This window comes from Ambystoma mexicanum, chromosome 14 (assembly GCF_040938575.1).
Source record: "Ambystoma mexicanum isolate Mex_15411 chromosome 14, UKY_AmexF1_1, whole genome shotgun sequence".
NCBI lineage: Eukaryota > Metazoa > Chordata > Amphibia > Caudata > Ambystomatidae > Ambystoma > Ambystoma mexicanum.
Genome location: NC_090940.1, coordinates 182,404,535 through 182,427,248, shown reverse-complemented (window position 1 = coordinate 182,427,248; position 22,714 = coordinate 182,404,535). Strand labels below are relative to the sequence as shown.

At 45.1% G+C, this 22,714-nt stretch overlaps 1 protein-coding gene across 4 annotated transcripts in view; it reads right to left on the bottom strand.

Moving 5' to 3' along the window:
• SMOC1 (SPARC related modular calcium binding 1) overlaps positions 1-22,714 on the bottom strand; it is a 445,428-nt gene that overhangs the window by 19,644 nt on the left and 403,070 nt on the right. For all 4 annotated transcript variants that reach the window (XM_069638879.1, XM_069638877.1, XM_069638878.1 and 1 more), the window contains one exon: positions 5,063-5,145. In XM_069638879.1, the coding sequence (XP_069494980.1) occupies positions 5,063-5,145 (83 nt within the window). The remainder of the gene's footprint in view (positions 1-5,062; positions 5,146-22,714) is intronic.

Below are 22,714 nucleotides of genomic sequence, written 5' to 3'. Positions count from 1 at the left end.
ATCCTTCACCTACCCAAGAATTCACACATCACCCTCGCTTTTGCTCAGCTCCACTGGCTCCCGATACCCCAGAGAATTGCCTTCAAAAGACTCTGCATTGTATTTAAAGCCACCCACTGCAAAACTCCATCTTTCCTCCATGACAAACTCAAACCCACCACTCACACAAACACCAGACAAGCCAGCCAACCCCTTCTACACCATTCACTCTGCAAACTCACATGCACACAAAACAAGCAATCACCCATTGGGCACCGAGCGCATGGAACATCATACCTCTTTACGTACGCATCTGCACGCGCCATCACCACTTTCAGAATGAGCCTAAAAACATACCTGTTTCCCCACACATAAGCCTGCCCTCCTCCAATGCTACCACTTGTCCATCCTAATCTGCTTATCATTTCCTGAAAACATTTTGTACCTTCTTTATTCAACTCCCACCCTTTCAAACTTTGAACCATGTAAAGCGCTCCGAGACCCCCTGAATAGGGCCAGCGCTAAACAAAAATTCAAATAAATAAATAAAATTGAAATAATAGCAGTCCATGGACTTTCAAGATGCAAGTGGAAAGTGTATCAAAAAGCAGCTGATCTGCACTGGGTTTTCTGAAGCATCCTCCTGGTCATGAGGTAAGGAGTAGAGGAAAACAAAAGAGGTGATGGCTGGACGGTTTAGAATGAATCTTAACCTCTGGCATTGCTCTGGGCAGCCCTCCAGACCATCGTTCTTCGCCTGCCAAGCCATTACAGAAGGGGAAAGACCATGTGCAAATCAGGCTTGGAAGAGAAGAGGAAGCAGGAGCCACTCCAGACCAGGATAGTACAAAAGGAATGCTTCTTTATTATATCTTGGTTACAAGTATAACTTTGAGTTGGGAAAGTGGTACTTGAGCATCCTTCAGGCTCCTCTGTCTCCCTCCAAGTGTCCCAACTGCCACTTCAGGAACTCTCAGCACCATTCCAATACATCCCATGCAGCCTCGCAGCTCACAGAACAGAAATATACTTATTTGTGTATGTATGTATTTATATATTTATAAAGCACTTATACAGATCACTCCATTTTCCTCTCAACACTGAGCTCCTTTTTCCCCTTTCAAATCACCCCTCGTTCTCTACGGATTTACACGTAAGGTGAATTTTTGGTAAAGCCCCAATACAACACAGCCATTCAACACTTGTCATAGTTAAATCTCGCACTGGCCTGTTCTAAAGGGATCCCGGGTGGCCTTCAGTCATTCCTCCTTATGGGGGATACTCCAGCCCCTCCTGCCTTCACTCATTTGGGTTTGTGAGGTCCTCAGCGCTAGACTTAATTTCAGACGGCTCCTAATGAACATGCACCAGTATAGGTTAGCCTTGCTCTAGACCCTGCGCCAATACTGGGAGATCCTAACCCAGTTCCAGGTAACCTGCAGCAACACCTGGAGAGCATCCATCTCCTCCAATAGCGCCATTCAAAGGAAAGAGCACAGGCAACCTCTTTGCATCCTCTCTGGTCCTTATAACACCAAGGGGCAACAAAAGATAATAATGACGACTGTGATAATAAAGACCCTCTTTAAAAAAGAAGAACCATTTTACCATGCCAAGAAATAGTTGCATGTGTTTGCTTAAGGCCTTGGGCACATGCTCCAGAGTATCTTCTTCACAATTAGGGTATTTATTCAAAACCTAAAAGAATAACCCTTTGTGAAAAAAGCTCCCACATACTGGGACTTAATTACCATAGAAAGTGGCATTTCTTTGACAAAAATCCATTCCACCGATTTTGCCAAATACATAGGACAGCAAATACAACATTCTGAAAATGTTTAGCCCCTTTCCTTTTTTCGGTAAACTGTTTTGTGGCCATCTTACTTTTTGGACTGACCCACTTTGGGATACTTTGGAGAGAAGGTACTTTTATTGTGACTTATTGTGAGTTAGCTTCATACAGGAGACCAGCACTGGTTGTCTTCCCTGTGCATCTGCTTTCTGTAGGTCGGTTATGGGGTGTTTGGATGAGTAGTGTTCTGAGGTAGGCACTAATTCCAAGAACTACTGCGAGCTTCCATTGACTATGACCCCTGCAGAGTCCGTGGAAATTAGGAGAAGACACATGGAACATAGTTTATTGTGACCAACCCACTCTGAAACATACTGACAAGTGTGACAAAGTCCATTCCAGGACCTTTGTCTAGTGGCCACGAGCCAGGAGACTCAGAAAGCTGGGTGCCTTAGCCACACTAGTAATGGAAAAATACATTTTCCAAAATGTCCCTCAGAAACAGAAAGAAAACCAAACCAAATCCAGGAAGCGGAATAAGGGGTTGGGGAGAAAGTAAACCTGGAAAAAGTCCTATCACATAAGGCAGGGAAGACACCAGAAAACCTGTCACAGTACCCAAATATCGAAATTAAGCAGGCAAACCACCCTCAGATGGACTGCATCTGCCACAATGCCATTCTCTCCCACACAGAAAACAGAGAATGGATCAAGGAAATTAAATTATCCATTTGAGGACTGGGAAGCCATAGCACAACCTTTCAAGGACAGGGAGACCCTGGGAGCACCCTAAACACACCTAAAGTTACCCTAAGACACTTGCCTTCCCAACAACAGTACAGCATGACATCCTCCACACAAGCCACCTGTTCAGCTTCTTTCTGCACACAGAGTTTCAAAATGGCCGCCAGTTTCCTTACAGAGTCAGCCCAATCCTTTCAGCCTCCATCTGAGTATCAGAAAGTGAGAGCGCCAGCCAATCCAAATCCTCACACACTTTAGGTTCACAACTGCAGACTATCATCCCTAATTGAAGTCAAGGGGAGGGAGCAACATGCTATATAAACCAGGCAGCCCAGTTCAGTGTGGGGGCTGACAGGAGCAGGTGACTCCTGTTGGAATCAGAGTGGAGCTGGGAGATTGCTGGAGAGGAGAGGTGCTGCAGAGAATTTGGAGACTAGAGACAGGGGTGTGCTAGAGAAGGACGCTGGAGAGGTGGCCATATTAGGGAGGAGGAGGTCATTGCTACAGAAAAGAAGAAAGTGGTGAGATTTAAAGGTGAGAGAAGGGAAGGCAAGAAAAGAGGGAGGTAGCAAAACCAGGAGTGGAGTGGAACTCATTGGTGTAGCAGAGGTTAAGAGGGAGAAAATAAATCCAAGAGTGGATTTGAAGTCAGTAGTAGTAACAGAGGACAGGCAGGAGGAAGTAAAACTAGGAGTGGAGTCGAAGGCAGTAGTAGGAACAATAGAAAGGGATGAAGCAAGACGCAGAGTGGAGTGGAAGGTGGTGACAACAGGCCAAGGTGGTAGTAAGGAGACAGTGATAAATCAGCAGGAGAATGGGATAGGCGAGAGTGAGGAGACTGAGGATGATACGTTTTCAGATGAGGAGAGTGAATAAGATCATCCAGAGGATGACGAGTACTGGAGGAGAAAGAAGAAAATGAACACGGGGGTCCTGGGAGTCCCTCTGCCAGACATTAGTCCTGGTTACGAAAGACTTACCCAGAGTCTTTAGCTCACTATCTTTCACAGAGAAGAAATATCCCAAACATATCAGTCTTTGTCCTGCCCTGGGGCAGTCCAGCACCGAAATGCTAGGCAATTCTCCTCTGAACAAGAGTACCAACAGCATCCCCAGACACGTGTTTCAGTCTGGTTGGACCTCATCAGGAGAGAGGAGCTGTGCCTCTCTAAGAATAGTGAGCAAGGTGTCCACGTCTGGATTCCCCTAGTAACTTAGGGTGAGACCCAAAGTTACTTGAATATGCAAATTGACAAGGGGCATCCTGGGAGTCCCTCTGCCGGACATTAGCCCTGGTTACGAGAGACTTACCCAGAGTCTTTAGCTCACTATCTTTCACAGAGAAGAAATATCCCAAACATATCAGTCTTTGTCCTGCCCTGGGGCAGTCCAGCACCGTAATGCTAGGCAATTCTCCTCTGAACAAGAGTACCAACAGCATCCCCAAACACGTGTTTCAGTCTGGTTAGACCTCATCAGCGGGGAGGAGCTGTGCCTCTCTAAGAATAGTGAGCAAGGGGTCCACATCTGGATTCCCCTAGTAACATAGGGTGAGACCCAAAGTTACTTAAATATGCAAATTAACATGGGGGTCCTGGGAGTCCCTCTGCCAGACATTAGTCCTGGTTATGAGAGACTTACCCAGAGTCTTTAGCTCACTATCTTTCACAGAGAAAAAATATCCCAAACATATCAGTCTTTGTCCTGCCCTGGGGCAGTCCAGCACCAAAATGCTAGGCAATTCTCCTCTGAACAAGAGTACCAACAGCATCCCCAGACACGTGTTTCAGTCTGGTTGGACCTCATCAGTAAGGAGGAGCTTTGCCTCTCTATGGTGAGACCCAAAGTTACTTAAATATGCAAATTAACAAGGAGAGTCTCCCAGGACCCCCCCTTGTTATTTGCATATTTCAAGTAACTTTGGGTCTCACCCTAAGTTTCTAGGCGAATCCAGACGTGGACCCCTTGCTCACTGTTCTTAGAGAGGTACGGCTCTTGTAACCAGGACTCATGTCTGGCAGAGAGTCTCCCAGGTCCCCCCTTGTTATTTGGAGAAAGAAGAAAGCCATAGAGAAAGGAGATTGGGAGTTTTATTAAGATATTGAAAAGAGAGGCAGGGAGCTAGAAGCAGGCTAGTCACATATAAAGTACAAGGCTCCAGATGGCCAGGTCAGGCCATAGGCAGATCTAACAGTTGGGAGGAGGTTCCAGCGGGGATCAGGGAGCATAGTGGCCGCTCAGAGAGTTGGTGGGAAGAACAGGGTCAGGGCGCAAGGCTAGTAGCCATGGGTCCTTATCCCTCTCTCCTTGCTGACCCCAATGTGATCTGTAAGCAACTCCTGAAGGTCCTGCGGAATGACAGAATTGGTTTAGCCTTGGGGTACGCAACCCTGGAAAGCCCTTAACAAGAGCCCGATTCCCCACAGAAACACTAGCCCCGAGGTTCTGTTTGACCAGTAGTAAGAGCCTAAGCTAAGCCGGTCAACGCAGAAGGGGTAGGTATCATCATTTTGCCTGCTGTTTAGTTACACCAAGAGTAAATCTCACCTGGTAACTCCTTATCCTTGAACGGATCGTCTGTGTCTGTGCTTTTCCATCTTGCATCGCTTTCACAAACCGGTGTCTCATAGCTAGGAAATATAAACAAGTAAGAAGATTCATATTTACACTGTCAAAAGTGTCTTCATATCTTTAATGTCACCTGGAATCTTATATTGTGCATAAAACTCGTAGCCAAATGGTCAGCCAATGTATGCATTGTATGCTAAGTGGATACAAATGCATAATGCATAACAAAGACTAACATACTAGATCTCAGGCTACCATAAAATAGAATGTTCAAAGATCCTAATCAGAGGCAGGATATTTGCACCCGGGAAAGACAGATTGACCAATGAAAATCTGTCTTTCCCGGGCACGATGTTCTAATCACTGCCTACACTGCCGACCATTAATATAGAAAAGAGCCTAGGTCCCTTTTTTGGATGACGGTGGCCATTTTGGAACATGTTTCTTATGGCTGCCGTCATCCGGTGAGGAACCTAGTCCTTTTTCCATTTTAACAGCGGCACATATTTCTTTCCCTTTTTTTTATCCGACAGGAGATGGGCTCGAGCTGAGCGGATCTCCCGTATGAACAAAAAAACAAAAAAAAAACTATTCGCACCCCGATAAATACCGGGGGTGCAAATAGCTTTCACGGCCAGGCAGGGGTGGGCGGCGGAAATGGGCTTCAATGGCCCACAGCCTGGGCTGCGGGCTGGCAGGCGGTGAAAGCCCATGTCCGCCTCCTTGCCGGGTGTGAAAGCTATAATGTAGCTCCCAGGTCTATGTTTTCAATGCATTTCCTGTATCACATTACAATTTCTATTGGAAAACAGGCAGAAATAATAATAATAATTGAATAACAGCATTTGACGCAATGAACAACCCTTGCCAGCAACCACATTTGCACACCCAATTGCATCCTGAGAATCACCACACCTGCTGTGCCCGAGTTGATCAGACACAGGTGTAACCCCTTTTTCTTTGCATATCCTACGTGTCTCCACCATGCTCTCTTTGCTTAATTCAAATATCTTTTTTATGCACAAGAGGGAGATGTGCCAAAAATATGCACAATTTGTGCAAGGAATAGAAGAGCATGAATCACAGAAATCTACCTCTGCCAGGTGTGGGAGGCAGAGGCGTTGCTAGGGGGGGGCTGAGGGGGCTATAGCCCCGGGTCTTTTGGTTGTAGCCCCGGATAGAAGCTCAGGGACTACAACGAAAAGGCTAGCTAGCCCCGAAACCCGCCAGTGACTACATTAGCTTAGCCGCTGATCTTTTCCAGACCTAGTAACACCCCTGGTGGGAGGGCACAGAATCTGCGCGCAATCAGGGGAAGAGATGCACAAAGTTGTCGGAAAGCTTGTAAATCAGCCAAGACATGCAGGCAAGAGGGGGGTGAACATGAAAACCGGGCATATACATTTGCTCAAAACTACATTTGCTGCAATCACAAAGTGGAACATGTTATTCGCCCACCACATTCACATTGCACCCCACTCAGAACACACACCACAGCAAAGAACGACGGCACGTTCCTGTAGTTACACTCCCCCATGGCTCCAGTGGGAAGGATGCTACAGAGCATCTTATGAAGAGGAGGAGGATGCAGGGAAAAAGATACCGGAGGGGAGTGTCCACCTTTGCTCTGGCAGATGAGATATATATATATATATATATATATATAATTAGAAGAAAGGTAAGTAGGTGAAAGGCCGAATGCATGCGCTCTACATGTTACAAACTAGAAAATGTGGAGTTGAGCTGCGCCGCTGCGGTCAGTACTGTGCGCACCTACTACTACACAGTGAAAAAAATACAATAGTACTGAAAATGACCCGCAGATCGTGTTCCTCCTGATTAGTGATGTAAGGGGATTATATACAATTATACGAATATAAAAATTAAAAAAAAGCAAATTGCTCAAAAGTCCAAATTATGTCCAAATGTGGTTATATCCATAAATTGTTATGAAGGAGTCAAACAATTGTTCACGGGATTGAACCCACATATATGGTAAACTACAATGGACAGAATATAATGGAAACATCTAACCAATTTGAAACATATACGTGACTCGTGAAACCAAACCACACCGATAGCCGGATGGCCACATTAGTGCAATACACATTCTATGGATATAACCACATTTGGACATAATTTGGAATGTTAATTTCGTATGGATATTGTCTACAATACAATCTACAGCAGATAGCCTTGAAAACGACGCTTCGTCGAAACACGTGTCGGCTGACGCAGGGTGTTAATAAAGTGCACCGACATATGGACTTTTGAGCAATTTGCTTTTTTTTTTATATTCGTAAAATTGTATATATATATATATATATATATATATATATATATATATATATATATATATATATATATATATATATATATATAGCTTTATTTTGATTTCTGTCATAAAGTCGCCCAGATGCCTCCGGGTTGGGTGCGCTATAGAAATTGCGAAAATAAACAAATAAAAGCGACAATAACACACATTAACGATTAACATATAATAACAGGGTTAAACACTGTTCATTTTGATGAAATTAATTCATGTAAAATAATGTATATTAAATAGAATATTATGAATACAGGAACATATAAAAACCCATGTGATTAGAATACAGTGGCACAAGTCCTTTCCCCCCTGCAGAGCCAAGCTTTGTATACATAGTTTTTAAAGATGCTAGGATCGGACGAGGTTTTACACAGGTGTATAGCATCACTGACGTGTCTAGCATCATGCTGCGTTAACGGGAATCATGTGTACAGACTTCAGGGGACAACGAAATAAAAAACGAAACCATGATTCAGTCACCCCCTCGCAGCACAGACAACAATCATTGGTTCCATGTCATTTCATCACAGGATATGTTTTCACTGTTTTTTTACCACAGACTTTTTTATGAAAAAAAAACTCTCGAATTTCTTTTTTTTGGGGCGTTCCCCCCAGTCCCCTCATCCCCTTTCATTTTTTATATATTCCCAAACACCCACACCCAATTTATATGTTTCTCTCCCCCCAAAAAAAAATTCAATGATTTCTTTTCTGCAAAATATTTACGGTAAAAAACCCTGCTAAAAAACATTCCGCAATGAAAGGACGTCATACCCAATCATTAGCTTCATCCTTCCAAGCTTTCTGGACACAGGCTAGTTGCCAGATCCCCAATCTGAAACTCATATACAGAGACCTGGCCAGATGTGCATATACGTTGTCCAGACATGTTTCAATGTCAGGTTGATCCTTTATTAGCAAATATATGCGCGTGAGCCCACTTCGTAGGCCAGATGCAAAAATACAGGTGTTAACATCTCCTAGAATAGGGTCTTCATCCAGGGGTTTGTTTTACCATTGATAGTAGCAGGGTGGGTTCCCAACATCTACTGGCCCTAGACTGGACAATATACTTTTGAGGCGTTTAAACCGTGGCAGTGATGGTCCCCCATCATCCATCCCGATATCTCAGTAGGTATGGTGATGACCAGGTTTTATGTTCTTACATCCCCAGATTTTTTTTCGCTGAGTTTTTTGACAAATATTTTCGGCCGAAAAAACTCATCCAATAATGTTTTAAAAATATTTGAGGGGTCCCCCCAAACTCCCACTTACCTATTATCTTGTCCCTATTCCCCACACACCGCTACACCTTATATCCTCTTACCCACCCTGCCCCATATTTTTCAATGAGTTTTTTCGGCATAAAAAACTTTCAGCAAAAAAGTCCACAAAGAACATGCTGGCATTGTAATAACATTGTACCTATGACCAAAACCCTAACCCAGAACAATATGGGCCGAAATGCCAATTCATAAGCTATATCTGCCCAGCCTAGTTCCAACTTGGGCACTACACTAGGAGTGCTCTTTGGTAGGCATAGCAGCGTTTTAAGAAATGAGTTCTCCATGGTCATTAACTTATTACATTTGAGATAGCCCCAACACTCGGCACCACAGAGAATGTCGGACTTGGCCCTAGCACGATATATTTGCAGTGCAGGTGGTACTGCTCCATGCCCATGTGCACTGGCAAACTTACAGACTGCACTACTGGTTCTCTCAAAGGTAGCCTCTGCTCACTCAACTTGCGCAGCCCAAGGACAATTATTAGTAATCCTCAACCCAACATATTGTGCCCACTACCTTTTCAAGCAGGGTATCCCCAATTGCTCTTGATGATCTGGGCCTTGTTTCCTCGCAAAGGAGTGAAGACCATGGCTTTGGTCAGATTGATTCCTCGGCCATTAGCCCGATGCAATGAGTTAAAAAATGTGCCCTGCTGGTGGAATCCGTTGGGTGTCATTGAAATAAGCACAGCATCATCGGCAAACAGTAAGAGCAATTCCAATCGGCGACTACACCGGGAGAATCCATGGGGACATCATCCAAAATTCCAAAGAGTGGATTCATGAGGAGATATAATAGAGGTGGGGCTAAATCACATCCCAGGCGGACACCTTTTCATGGGAAATGTAGATGCTAAGCCCACCGCCAAGGTCCACCAAACAGCTGCTTTGTTATTGGGAATAAGGGGATAATAGCTTTTACATTGGACAGTGGGGTGCCCTGTTCTACCAATGTTTCCCATAATCTGCTACGTGGAACGCCATGAAAGGCGAATTTCAAGTCTACAAAGCAGGCATATGAATGAATCTTCCATAGGGAGGCGTACTCATTTTTATTTTTATTTTTATTTTTTTATTTTATTTTATTTTATTATAGTGCGTTATTAGATGTCTTGCATCCTTTTCGCACTCAGGCTAATGTAAAAGCAGCGGAAATGCTCTGTCTGCACCGAATGCCAGCCTGACGATGGCCAATGGGATTGCTCACATACATCCAGGCTAGCAAAGGCCGAGCAGCACTCGGGCATATATTTGTACGGTCGTGTACTGGGGGGGGTTGACAAGCCTTGTTAGTAATTGGCGCTGGAAGTTCGTGGATGTCCACTTCCTGTGTGGTTATCTGAGCACTAGTCGTGCGTGCGTGGTTGAGATAATCGCACAGGAAGTGGACTTCCACGAACTGCCAGCGCCAATTACTAACAAGGCTTGTCAACCCCCCCAGTACACAAACTTCTGAGAACCCTGAAGTTTGGTTCTATGACAAACCATGTGCCAGGTGGCAGGAAATATCCCATTTCTGGACTAAAACAGTGCGCAGGGGACCGCTGATTCCCAACCCAAACTCCAACCCTTCTGAAAATAATATTTGTACGGTCGTACTCACAAGAGAAATGGGTCTATATTTACGCACATCATCTCTTCCACCCTTCTTAAAAACGGGTATAATCATAGCCTTGGTCCAGGAGTCTGGGACAGTGCAGGTCCTTGCCAGTAAATTAAAAATTTGAAAAAACAACACTGCCAAAATGTCCAGTTACATTGTAAAGACGTCAACCGGTATTTTATTGGGAGGCAGCACCTTACCATTTCTTTGCAGAAGAATGTACTTGGTATGCTAACACAGTGGGATGGGGTCTTACTGCACCCTCCTTGTGAGAACATGCCATACCCCCACTATGATATCCTATATCAGCCCCACATGCTTTGCATCTGGCTGCTCCCAGAGGACCAGTGGTGTCAGAGCAGGGATCCTGCAGTCCACACGGTGCCAGGCTCTACACCAGGTCCTCGACGTGATTCTCTCATCTGCCAGGCAATACCTATTTTTGTATTTGTATTTTGTATTTTATAGAATTTATATAGCACTTTAATCCAAAGTGCTTTACATGAGAACAAGAAAAAATACAAGCATAAAATGGCAGTTGAATCACAACTCGAAAACAGTACAGGGAACAATTTACATTGTTGCTAAGGTAAGGAGGGAGTGGAGAGCGACAGAGGTGTGAGAGGGAATGGGAGGTATGAGTGGAGGTAGAAGCAGAAGTGAGAGGGAAGGCGAGAAGGTGCGAGGAAGAAGAGAGGAAAGAATAAGACTAGATAAGAGCAGGAGGTAGGGTAGAAGGGAGAAGAGAGGAAGGAGAGGGTAAAGAAGTAAGAGGTGAGGCATGAGGCGGTGGGAGGAGTAGGAGAGGAAGCGAAAGGTGTTAGGGAGCGGAATGAAAAAGATAAGATTTTAGAGAAGAGCGAAAGGAAGGGTAGGAGGGAGAAGAGCAGATGGGGAGGCGGTTCCAGTGGAACGGAGTGAGGAGTTGGAAAGAGCGGAAGCAGGAGGGGGCCATGGTGGTGGAGGAGGACAGAGTAGTAAAAGATAAGCAGACCAGAGAGAACGAGAAGGGGTATAGAAAGTAAGAAGGGAGGAAAGGTAGGGGGGGGGAGCAGACCATAGAGGGATTTGAAGACAAGACAGAGGAACTTGAATTTGAGCTGGGAGTGAAAAGAGAGCCAGCATAGAGAGGTGAGAGAAGAGGAGATGTAGTCAAAAGGTGAGAGAAGGCAGAGGGAGTGGATGTCATATTGTCATATAGCCAAGTACTGGGATTCTTTCTTAGTAGATGTTTATTTACTAAAAGCATTTTCAGCACCAGCCGCAAAGCAGTCTTCCCTTGATTTGCAGTCTTAGGCGTTGCTGTTTCCTGCCCCCTCGTACATTGTAGCATTCATGTTTCTCCTCCCAGAATTAAGCATAAGGGGTTCCTGCAACCTTATTATCTGAGCCAGTCTGATCTACCAACTTGATATTAGGCTTTAAGGTTTGCCACACCCTTCTCCTCAGAGGGGAGTCTCTTCATCTGATTGCCCCTGAAGATGTCACTGGGTTTCTCCTGCCAGTTGCTGGCATAAGGTGAATGCCTTGGCAAGGCTTAAGTAGGACCATAAGGGCAGCTCTTCCTCCACTAGCCCTGGCACATGTGTAGGCTCTGTACCCGACTCAACAGATCTCTACTTCTGTTTTGTTCCGTGATGTTCCTGGAAATGCTCATTCCCACTGCCACTGTAGATGCAAACCCTTCAGATCGGGGTCTTCCCCTAACCCTTCAATGGCACCAACTGTGCTCCTTGAACCCTCCCATGATGTCTGCTTGCTGCCTGCTTCTGTTCATCTTCAACCCCCCTCCTTACTTTTCTATACAATCTCCTCCGATATTCACCCACCTCCTCTGTATCATATCCTGCCAACTCCTTCTGATGTTGACCAAAGTCGTCCATCACTTAACCTGCTACCTCCTTCTCATGGACCCCCACCTCCTCCTTATCGTTTCCTGCCAACTCCTCCTGATGTCGACCAAAGTCTTCCATCACTTAAGCTGCTGCCTTCCCCTCATGGTGGCCCACCTCCTCCTTATCGTTTCCTGACAACTCCTCCTGGTGTTGACAAAAGTCTTCCATCACTTAAGCTGCTACCTCCTCCTCATGGTCGCCCACCTCCTCCTTTCTCCTGCTGCTATATGCTCCTGAAGTTCACCAGCCTCCGCTTTATCTTCTCATGCCACCTCCTCCTGATGTTCACCAACATCCTCCTTACCTTCCCCTGCCACCTCCTCCTGATGTTCGCCAACATCCTCCTTACTTTCCCCTGCCACCTCCTCCTGATGTTCGCCAACATGCTCCTTACCTTCCCCTGCCACCTCCCCCTGATGTTCGCCAACATCCTCCTTACCTTCCCCTGCCACCTCCCCCTGATGTTCGCCAACATCCTCCTTACCTTCCCCTGCCACCTCCCCCTGATGTTCGCCAACATCCTCCTTACCTTCCCCTGCCACCTCCCCCTGATGTTCAACATCCTCCTTACCTTCCCCTGCCACCTCCCCCTGATGTTCACCAACATCCTCCTTACCTTCCCCTGCCACCTCCTCCTGATGTTCACCAACATCCGCCTTACCTTCCCCTGCCACCTCCTCCTGATGTTCACCAACATCCTCCTTACCTTCCCCTGCCACCTCCTCCTGATGTTCACCAACATGCTCCTTACCTTCCCCTGCCACCTCCCCCTGATGTTCACCAACATCCTCCTTACCTTCCCCTGCCACCTCCCCCTGATGTTCGCCAACATCCTCCTTACCTTCCCCTGCCACCTCCCCCTGATGTTCGCCAACATCCTCTTACCTTCCCCTGCCACCTCCCCCTGATGTTCACCAACATCCTCCTTACCTTCCCCTGCCACCTCCCCCTGATGTTCGGCAACATCCTCCTTACCTTCCCCTGCCACCTCCCCCTGATGTTCGCAAACATCCTCCTTACCTTCCCCTGCCACCTCCCCCTGATGTTCACCAACATCCTCCTTACCTTCCCCTGCCACCTCCTCCTGATGTCCACCAACCTGCTCAACTCGTATGCCACTTCTTTCTCCTCCTCTTCTCTTCAAATTCCTATCAGCACTTCCTTCCGAAATTGCCAACTCGCACCAACCGAATGGCACAACCTTGTCCAAACCCCTGATCTGCCTGACAGATACTCTAGGCTTATTGTGCCCTGTAGCCCCTCCACCTGGTCCTGAACCTCGTGAGGGTCTGCTCCTACGATGACAAATTGGTGGGCGACTGGGGTTGGCTGAGGCCCATAGGTTCACCTGACTCACTTATTTTACTGGGCAGAAGGGCCAAGTCTGTAAATCTTGGATTTTGCAAATGTCATTGCCAGGTTCTGTGGGAGCTATGGCAGTTGTGGCATGTTTCTCCACCAAAGCCGGCACTTACATTTTTTTTTTAATTTGTGGTAAGTTATTCCAACTGTTCCCATTCAGTTGTAGTTGCTCCGCTCCCAGGGTGAGAGCAGCCACACTGTCTTGAGAATCTGTGATTGTCCTCAAACTCACTCTGCACTCCACGCAGTCGATTTACACAAACTGCTGATGGTGGCATGAGCCAACGAGCCACATAGCGCAAGACTTTATCAAGGCCCCCTGATGTTGAATAGTCATTTCTTGCAAAATGTACTTTAAATTTAGCTGGGACCACTCTGAGTCCCAATTTGTAAAGCGACAGTGTTGCTAAGATTGTACTTCATGAAAGGGAGAGCGCGCTTGGCACTGGAGTTATAAGGCTGCTGTAAAGGGGTGGGTTGCTGGCCTTGCTTGAGTTTCATGAGTTTTCTCTGTGATGTGACATAAAAGGCAAATGCCACAGAAGGATTCTTCTTTCTCTGTACCCTGCCTTATGATGGACCTAAGTGGGGGTGACCAGGGGATCCTCCCCATACCGACACTGGACCTATCGTTGGGGGAGGTACCCTTCCCAATTGGACACCCCATTAGAAGTCCCCAGATTCAGGCAGGTGACTTTGCCACCATGTCCATGCCCCAAGATGCACTTACAATAACAGGAGTCGACCATGCGCTCTCTGACATAGCAGGGCCCCCTGAGTTGCATGGTGATACTGACTCCACCAATGGGACCCTGAGGACCCTGTGGTCAAGGAACACACATCCTCAGGAGCACGAGATACTGGCATTTGTGGATGTCCAAATGGTGCGTGATGCCAGCAACCGCATCATGAATGTCAATGCCAACTACCCATGAATGACACTTGACAGCTCTATCTACCCGACAATCTGCAACAGTCTGGCAAATTGAGAGATGACAGAATGGTGATACATGGTTTTTAGGTAAGTCATGGCACACGTATGTATATATGGCAAACAAAATTCACATGAGCGCTCTCGTCTTCACAGATGACAATGGCTAAGCCCTGAAGAGGCACCTAGTCCCACCTTCCAGATCCCGAGTGGTCAAAGGCCAGCGACCTTACAACAATGCACACATACGCCCATAGAATTCTGCAGAGCAAACATTTGGGATCCTGGATTCCCAGTTCAGATGCCTTGGCCATTCTGGGGAGTGATTCTGATTCTGCGGGTGCTTCTGATAATGTGCAACCTCATAGTTGACTGGTGTGTGCTACAGAATGGTGCGCTCGTTTGCAGCACGTTAATGAGGGCAAGTTATGATCCGCACTCACTGCCACCCATGCCCCTGTTGATGGACTGAGAAATGTGGCATCAGGCATCAGACATGGCCAGGAAGAGAGGTATCTCACATGAGCATGCCTGCATGCATGCTGCACAAGTCCTGAGGCAGGGTACATTGTGCATGCATGATCAAAACATTGATTGTGTCATTGGTAAGTGACAGTGTCCTGTGAGGAGTTGTGGCTGCACCTGACACCGCTCAATAACTATGCCTCCGTCCTTGCTGCACACATATTTGCCATGCATTTGTAGATCCCCAGATCCCTGCATGAAATACAGCCCTTTTGCGGTAGGCATACCGTCGTTTCATCGACAGTCATTTTTACGACTGCCTTTTTTTACTAGTACACTATTAACGAAAAAAGTCATCGACATTTTTGGGGTGGTGGGAAAGGGTAGATAAGGGTTTGGGGGTTTGGGAATAGTGAAAAATAGGTGGGGAAAGGGGGTTGGGGGAACCCCCTTCAAAAATAAAAAATAGAAATGTCGACTTTTTTCAGAACAGTGCATTTGTAAAAAAGGCAGTCGTAAAAATGAATGGTGATGAAATGACATAGAACCTTCCAGTGGCGACCAGGTGTGCTCATAACTGGCTATCTTGCCATTTGAGCACACATCCTGAAACACTTGTCCACTGCCAAGCTGTGTTCCTCCCTCCACAGTTTCACCAGCAACCCTGGGCCATTCAGTAACGTCTCCCACTACTTTCATAGCTGTGCTCCTCCCTCTACAGTTTCACCAGCAACCCTGGGCCATTCAGTAACGTCTTCCACTACTTTCATATCCAACATGTTGGTATGTTCTGGCTCCGACTGCAGAGAGTTGTCACACCCAGAATGTTCATCTTCCTCCTCGGTGGGTGGCATTCTCTGGTGCAGCATTTGTGCACGAGCGTGATGGATTATTGGTATTCATGTCTGTTTAACAGTACACACCACCATACTCAGCAATACATGTCAGAGTTTGTACATAGACCTTTTCAAATTAACGAGGAAGTTAGAATTGAATGTTTTTTGAGACCTTGGAAGAAACAGAGGAACCAGAGTCACCTGTATTCCTGGAATTGAAGCCCAAAAATAATTTCTAACCCCAAGTACATAATCCAATTTTTACACCATTTGAAAAGCAGATACTTGAGGGCCAGGGGAAGTTAAAATGAAAGCAGATAAACATATGAACTTTTCTCCTAGAGAAAGACAGGCGCTGAAACAGCTTCTAGATAACCAAAAGGTCATATTTAAACCTGCTGACAAAGGGGGTGCACTCGTTTTAATGGACAACGAGGACTACCTGAAAGAGATCCACAGACAGTTTGAAGACCAAGATACTTATATACTTATATCGTCTCGGGAGGATAGCTCAGCGGCAACGTGCTCACCTTGGAAGCAAGAGGACACGGAGCAACACAGGTTCGATCCCTGGGTCCGTGCTTAGAATCCTCTGGGGTATTAAGCGCGTTATAAATAACCTATCATATCATACACATCACATAGAAATCATCCACAATCGAAGGGAGCAAGTGAAAGCATTGATCAAAGAAGTGGTGGAAAAAGCGGAAAACTAAGGGGTAATAACGGACCACACCAAGGCATTCCTAACAGTAAACCATCCCACTGTGCCAGTACTTTACATGTTGCCAAAGATTCCCAGGAGTGTTAAAGGCCACCAAGGACAGCAGATTATTGCGGCAATGGGAAGCCTACTCGAACCTCTAGCACAGTATCTAGACAAAGCAATCCAGCCCTTGATACTAAAAGGTGCTGCATATCTTTGTGATACCAGTGCCTTTCTACTGAAACTGAAAGGTGTGGACTTTATTCAAGGGCAGGACGTCCTTTTTCTTCATGAACGTAACATCCTTCTTTACAAATATTGGCCATGAAGCAGAAATGGCAGCAAGGAAATGGCTTTTAATCTCAACAGATGAATGCAAGGCAGATATAGTCTTCATCATGACTTTACTGAAATTGGTGCTGACCAATAATTTCTTTGGATTTGGAGATAGGCATTTTATGCACGTCTCAGAGACAATCATGGAGGCAGCCATGGCCCCTTGCTATGCCAACACCTATATGTTCTACTTGGAAACTGAGTTTGTATTAAAACCAGAGAGATGGAAACAGAAGTTGTCATTTTACACCAGGTATGTAGACAATCTGTTTGGCATATGGAGAGGTACAGTTGAAGAACTCCACTATTTTTTCAAGATGATGTCCAACATGCACCCATTTATTAAGTTTACCACGCAACATAGCCTGACAAAGGTACACTTTCTAGACAGACCCGAATCACTTACTCTTGGCAACACGTTTTCACCCTAAACGTACAATAGAGAGCATAACGGTCAGTCAATTTATGAGGTATCGAAGGAATATCACATCAGTCGAAGAATATAAAGTTCAAGTAAATAAATTGAAGGAGAAATGTATTCAAGGAAAATACACCCCAGATCTGATTGAGAAGACAATTGATCAAAGAAAATCTGTCATTGGTCAATGTAACTACGTACTCAGCACAGAGTCAAACAATCAAACAGATTGTGAAACAGAACTGGGAAATATTGAAACCGGACAACACCTTAGAAAGACTGTTCCCAGCACCACTAGTGTTTTCCTACAAGAAAAGTATGGCATTAAGAAATATTTTGGTACAAGCAGAGTTTAAAAAGAACGAAACAAAGAACAAATACACAGGGAAACAACTTTGTTATAATTGCCAACACTGTGGTAACATCTTGAAAGGAGACTTCATCACACAACCATACACAGGAAAGAAATGTTCCTTGTGACATTCAAGCACTTGTGATTCCTCCAACATGGTTTATGGTCTTAAAGGCCCATGTAGCATTTATTATGCAGACATAACATCCCGCAAAGGGCAAAACCCATTGGACGGAACACAAGGTGAATATCAGGTTGAAGAACCAGAGGTCCCAGTAGCTTGTCATTTTGTAGAATTTAAACGTAATATTGCTCAATTACAATGTGCAATCCTGGAACGGGTGGTAATGCCAAAAAGAGGTGGTGATCTGCAGATGATATTGCTGCAGAAGGAAATAAATGGATCGAGACATTGGAATCATTGGCCCTACAAGGCATGAGTCAAGAATGGGATTTATCTTGTTTTATATAAAATAACTATATTGTGAATAGACAAGAGATTTGGGAGGCAGCAGGATGATGTTAACAGAATGATTGTACACTAGACGGGTTCATATGATCTGGAATTCGAGTTAAGTCAGATTGTAATTAGAGCTCAGGTCCGGGAGAAAAGATACAGATGGGGTGAAATGAAGAAGTTAAAGAGGTACAAGGTATTGCGCCTTAAGAGAATGGAATATGTCTCGAAATATGATTGGTAGCCATGTTGGAAGTCCCATAATGACTAAGATACAACTGATGTACTGAAACCAATGATGTGGGAGACACAAGACTGTGAATGGGTCAGCCCATAAACTTTACTGACCTTTGCATTAAGAAGGAATAATGAATGTAGTTATGCATATAAGAAAAGTTGATTTTATACACTATATCAATTGCGCATTGAAGTATAAATAGAAAGTTATGATTTTGAACAGTTAGAATGATGTGAACAAATGCACACCCACTCTTGAAAAATATAAATCAAGTCCAAACACTGCTGTGACACTTTGGTGCAGGGGAAGTACAAACAACCGTGGCACGAGGAAGGAGATAGACACAAATAATTAATGGTGTCCTAGAAATAAGGACTCCCATTCTCTGCACACTTATATGTTGAAAAAACAGCCAATGATTTACAATCTAGTATAAATAACAACTTATTAGATAAATAATTCAAAACAACAAACAATCAGGATGCAGACTCAATGATGCTCGTCAATGAATTATTTATAAAGTGTGAGGCTCAACGTGTTTCGGGATCACTACCACTTCATCACGAGCACAGTAGTAACTGTAAACACAAATAAAATTCCATAGTAACATGGTATAATATGATGTCACATAACAATGTCTAATGGGTTTGTAGCATAGAATACACAGTTAAATGTTCCAGTGACTTTTCAGATCAGCTCTCGAAACTGTCAATTCCAGAAAAGAGCCAACAACCAATACAAGGCTGATAAGTCACTGGAACTTTCAGACATTTGCCACCAGGAAACCACAGAAACACGCCGGCAGCAACACATGTTCAGCACAGCCAGAGCTCCAGGATAGCCAAGGATGCTGTCCCCAGACATGGGCGTCTGTCCCCTATGTGGTTCGATCGTCCCCAAGTCCAGCGGCAGCCCCAGAGTGTAGGGGAACAGGGGTGAAGGAGCAGGTAGCATTATTTGAGCAAATGTAATTATTTTGTTGCTTTCTCTTTGCTTAGATTCATTTGTTAACTATCAGAACGGCTTACATTTTCTGCAATCTTAATGTTAAGAGATGTTCTTTTCATCAGTTGTTTTCTGTTAAATGTCATATAAAGTGTTTTAGTGCAAGTGCCTCCGCATGGTGACTGTGGTACTCCTAGTCCATAGCCCTCTTTCCTCCATATTAATAAACTGGGGTACCGGACCAGCAACACGTTCAAAGTAAAGCAGTGGGACACTGCTCCACTCCCTCCTGTGCCATGTGGCTTCTCCCCAGTAGTACTAGAAAATTGGGATTAACATTAAGGGGATGGAGGGAGAGCCGTATGGGGGAAAAGGGGCTATAGAGTTACTCCCATGTCTTGGCCCTACTAAGGGTATATGATGTTTTCCTGTAGGCCAGTTTTGCCAAAGCCTGTTTCCCTAGGCCTGGCTTTGGCACTGTGGGAAAACACCATTCCTTCTCCCACTCCCCCTCCAACACTCTAATGTGAAAGACTGCCAAACAACCCCTGCCTCTCGCCAGCACCCTCTGCCCACCCCGCTCCCTTGTCTTGGGTCTTCGTTGGGGATAGAACATAAGTGTTCTGCATTCATGCAGCTCACGCAGAACATGTTCCTCTTGGAGGAGGGGTGCAGAGAACAGTAGGAAGCAGAATCTACTTGCTTGTGTTGTAGTCCACGGAACCTGGATGGAACCGAGGGATGGGTCCGAAGTACAAACATGTCCTTGTGAAACATTCTGAACAGTTCCACAGATGTCAGGGTCTAGGCCTCCTTCCATGACCAGGAGATGTGACCACTACTACAGAAGCTGACTTCCTAGAAACCAAAATCAAGCCACCTCAGATAATGGACTTATCATATGATATCATATCATATGATATCATATCATATCATATGATATCATATTATATCATATCATATCATATCATATGATATCATATGATATTATATCATATCATATCATATGATATCATATGATATTATATCATATCATATCATTGGACCATTAATGGGGGAAAGGGATGCAGTGGACCATGAAAATATCACTTCACCGCTATATGGCGGGGGGAAAGCAGCTCTGATCCAAGCTGCTTACACATCAAGTGCGACAACAGTCCGCGTTTATGCCAGACCTAGCCATGTCAGAATCAAAGGATAACATGTCAATGGAACAGTTGAACGGAGGTAACCCTTTCTTGTGACCCAGAAGAGAATCGTGTCCTTTCACTCTTGCATTAACAGTGGGCGAGAGCTTTCCTTATCACTTGCTGGATTTGGATGTTGTCCTATGAAAGGTCTGCAAATTCCTCAGGAATCTCTTAAGCTTAGCACAGCAAATGAGGGAAATGGGAGAACCATTCACCCATCCTTGGAGAGAGGATAGAGGCAGATTGGATGGTGTTTGGGAGGAAGTGAACCGTATGAAGATGATCTCTGAAGCGATGTTAGTTTGGACACTAATGTGCTAATGGGATCAGACAGCAACACTAACTGCGTCAGAGCCTCCGCTGAAATTTAGCAGGTGTCTTTAGGCAAGGAAAAAGGCAAAGGTACTTACCATTTCAATCTATGAAGATGCATCCTAAGGCAAATTCTCTCCCTTCCATTCCAAAGACGCATAATGGAGACACAACTTTTTGCCCAGCACAAGAAAAAGGACCCATTGGGAAAAAAGTAATATTCTCTCAAAACAGATAAACTACTTATGAGTGTAGCTCACATTTATGTGGGGTGTGAGTGGGCCTGCTCACAGAATCTACTTGAGAACTCAAAACTCCTTCTTTGTGGCCAGTCACTAGAATTATGTTATGCCAGCACTACACTTGGAGTCTTAACTTGAAGAGATTAGGCAATCTACTACTGAACTACCCCTTCAAATTATACTTTTCAGTGGTATTTTGTCTGTAAAGTACAACACTGTTTGACTGCTGATGGAAAGAAGAATCTAGAAAGGTGCTTGAGCTCAAGTCATGTGTATGCAGAGCTTCTAATGTTATGGGGTCCAAACATCACCAATATGGAGGTAGCACGAGGTGACCCTTCCCTCCACCCCCAAAAACAAATGTTGAAGAATCTGAGGTCATAGCAGGAAATGTTGAGTGGCCTGAGGAGTCCTACTGATCAACAGATTTTAAAGGCTGAACCACCAGGCTGACCTGCTGCAGCTCCTGGGATACTGGGATGTGTGTTGCCTGGTCCCATCGGTCTCACATCTGAAGTTAGGCGAGAGGCAATTGAAAAGGGACATGTGGGACCACCAGAATGCAGGAGGAAATGAGTCTGAACAGCCAATTGCAGAGCAGGAAATCTGTGTCGGCAGGAAAAAAAGTATCATATCTCTTGAAAATCGTGAAATTCTTGATCTGAGGAGGGAGAGGTTCTCATTGCCCTTTGGAGATTCCTAAATACACCTGGGGAAGTTATAATCTAGCGACTAGGTTCGAGAGTGGACTCCACACTGTTGATAAATACACCTAATAAGAAGGCGAGATTTAAGAGGGAGTGGAGGGCCGAAGAGGCACACTGCAGGCTAAATGATCAAAGAAGCCAGTCATCCCAGTATGCATATGTGATAAGTTCTATGCGTTCTCCATCTCAGCTGACCTGTTACGCTAGTCCGGCTCTGTGAGTAGGCATGGGGAAATGACCTTGTCTCGTTATCATGGTTTGGAAATAGTGGAGTCGGTGCAAAACCGCCTTATCTGCCATTCCCCAGGCATGCATAATTAAGGTCTTGAATGATATGCTCTCAGACTGAGTGAAATTCCACCCAATTTCAGAGGATGCAATTGTGGGCAATAAGGGCACACATGCATTTCGGCCAGTCAGAGGGTCCGAATGTTCTGTGTGTCCTGGTTGGACAGAAAGTCTGGAATACCAGCCAATTAGGTGCCAGAACACTTTGGCCATTCTGACGTTCCGGTCAATCGTGGCTCAACTTGCTTCCTGTACCCTGCGGAAGGAAATCAGCACTCAATTCCAAGACTTCCAGATCAGAGTGGAGAGGAATCGGAGGGCAGAATCGACCAATTCGGCTCTGCTGGTAAAATTTGGCCAACCATTTCCCAACCTGACGCTGGCGAATATCAACTCGTTATGCATTTAAATCCATCCAACCAACACTTTGTTGATGGATTTAAGAAATGTAGGACTGACATGCAATGGGTGCCGAAAGGAACATATTTAGATCGCTAAGAATATGCCCATGGTCTCTGCAGAACGATAAACACATTTTTCTGAGAAAAAAAAACTCCTCCACTCCGAAACTTTTTTGCTATGCCAATCCATAATAAGCACCATGAACACCGCTTATGTGAGGCGCACACATGACTCATTTGTTTGTTTGCAACATTGTCACGTTAGTAAACCAGCAATGCCATGCGTGTTTTGAATGTTGTTTTGGCCTTCCTGGCTTGGACAGGGATCATTAG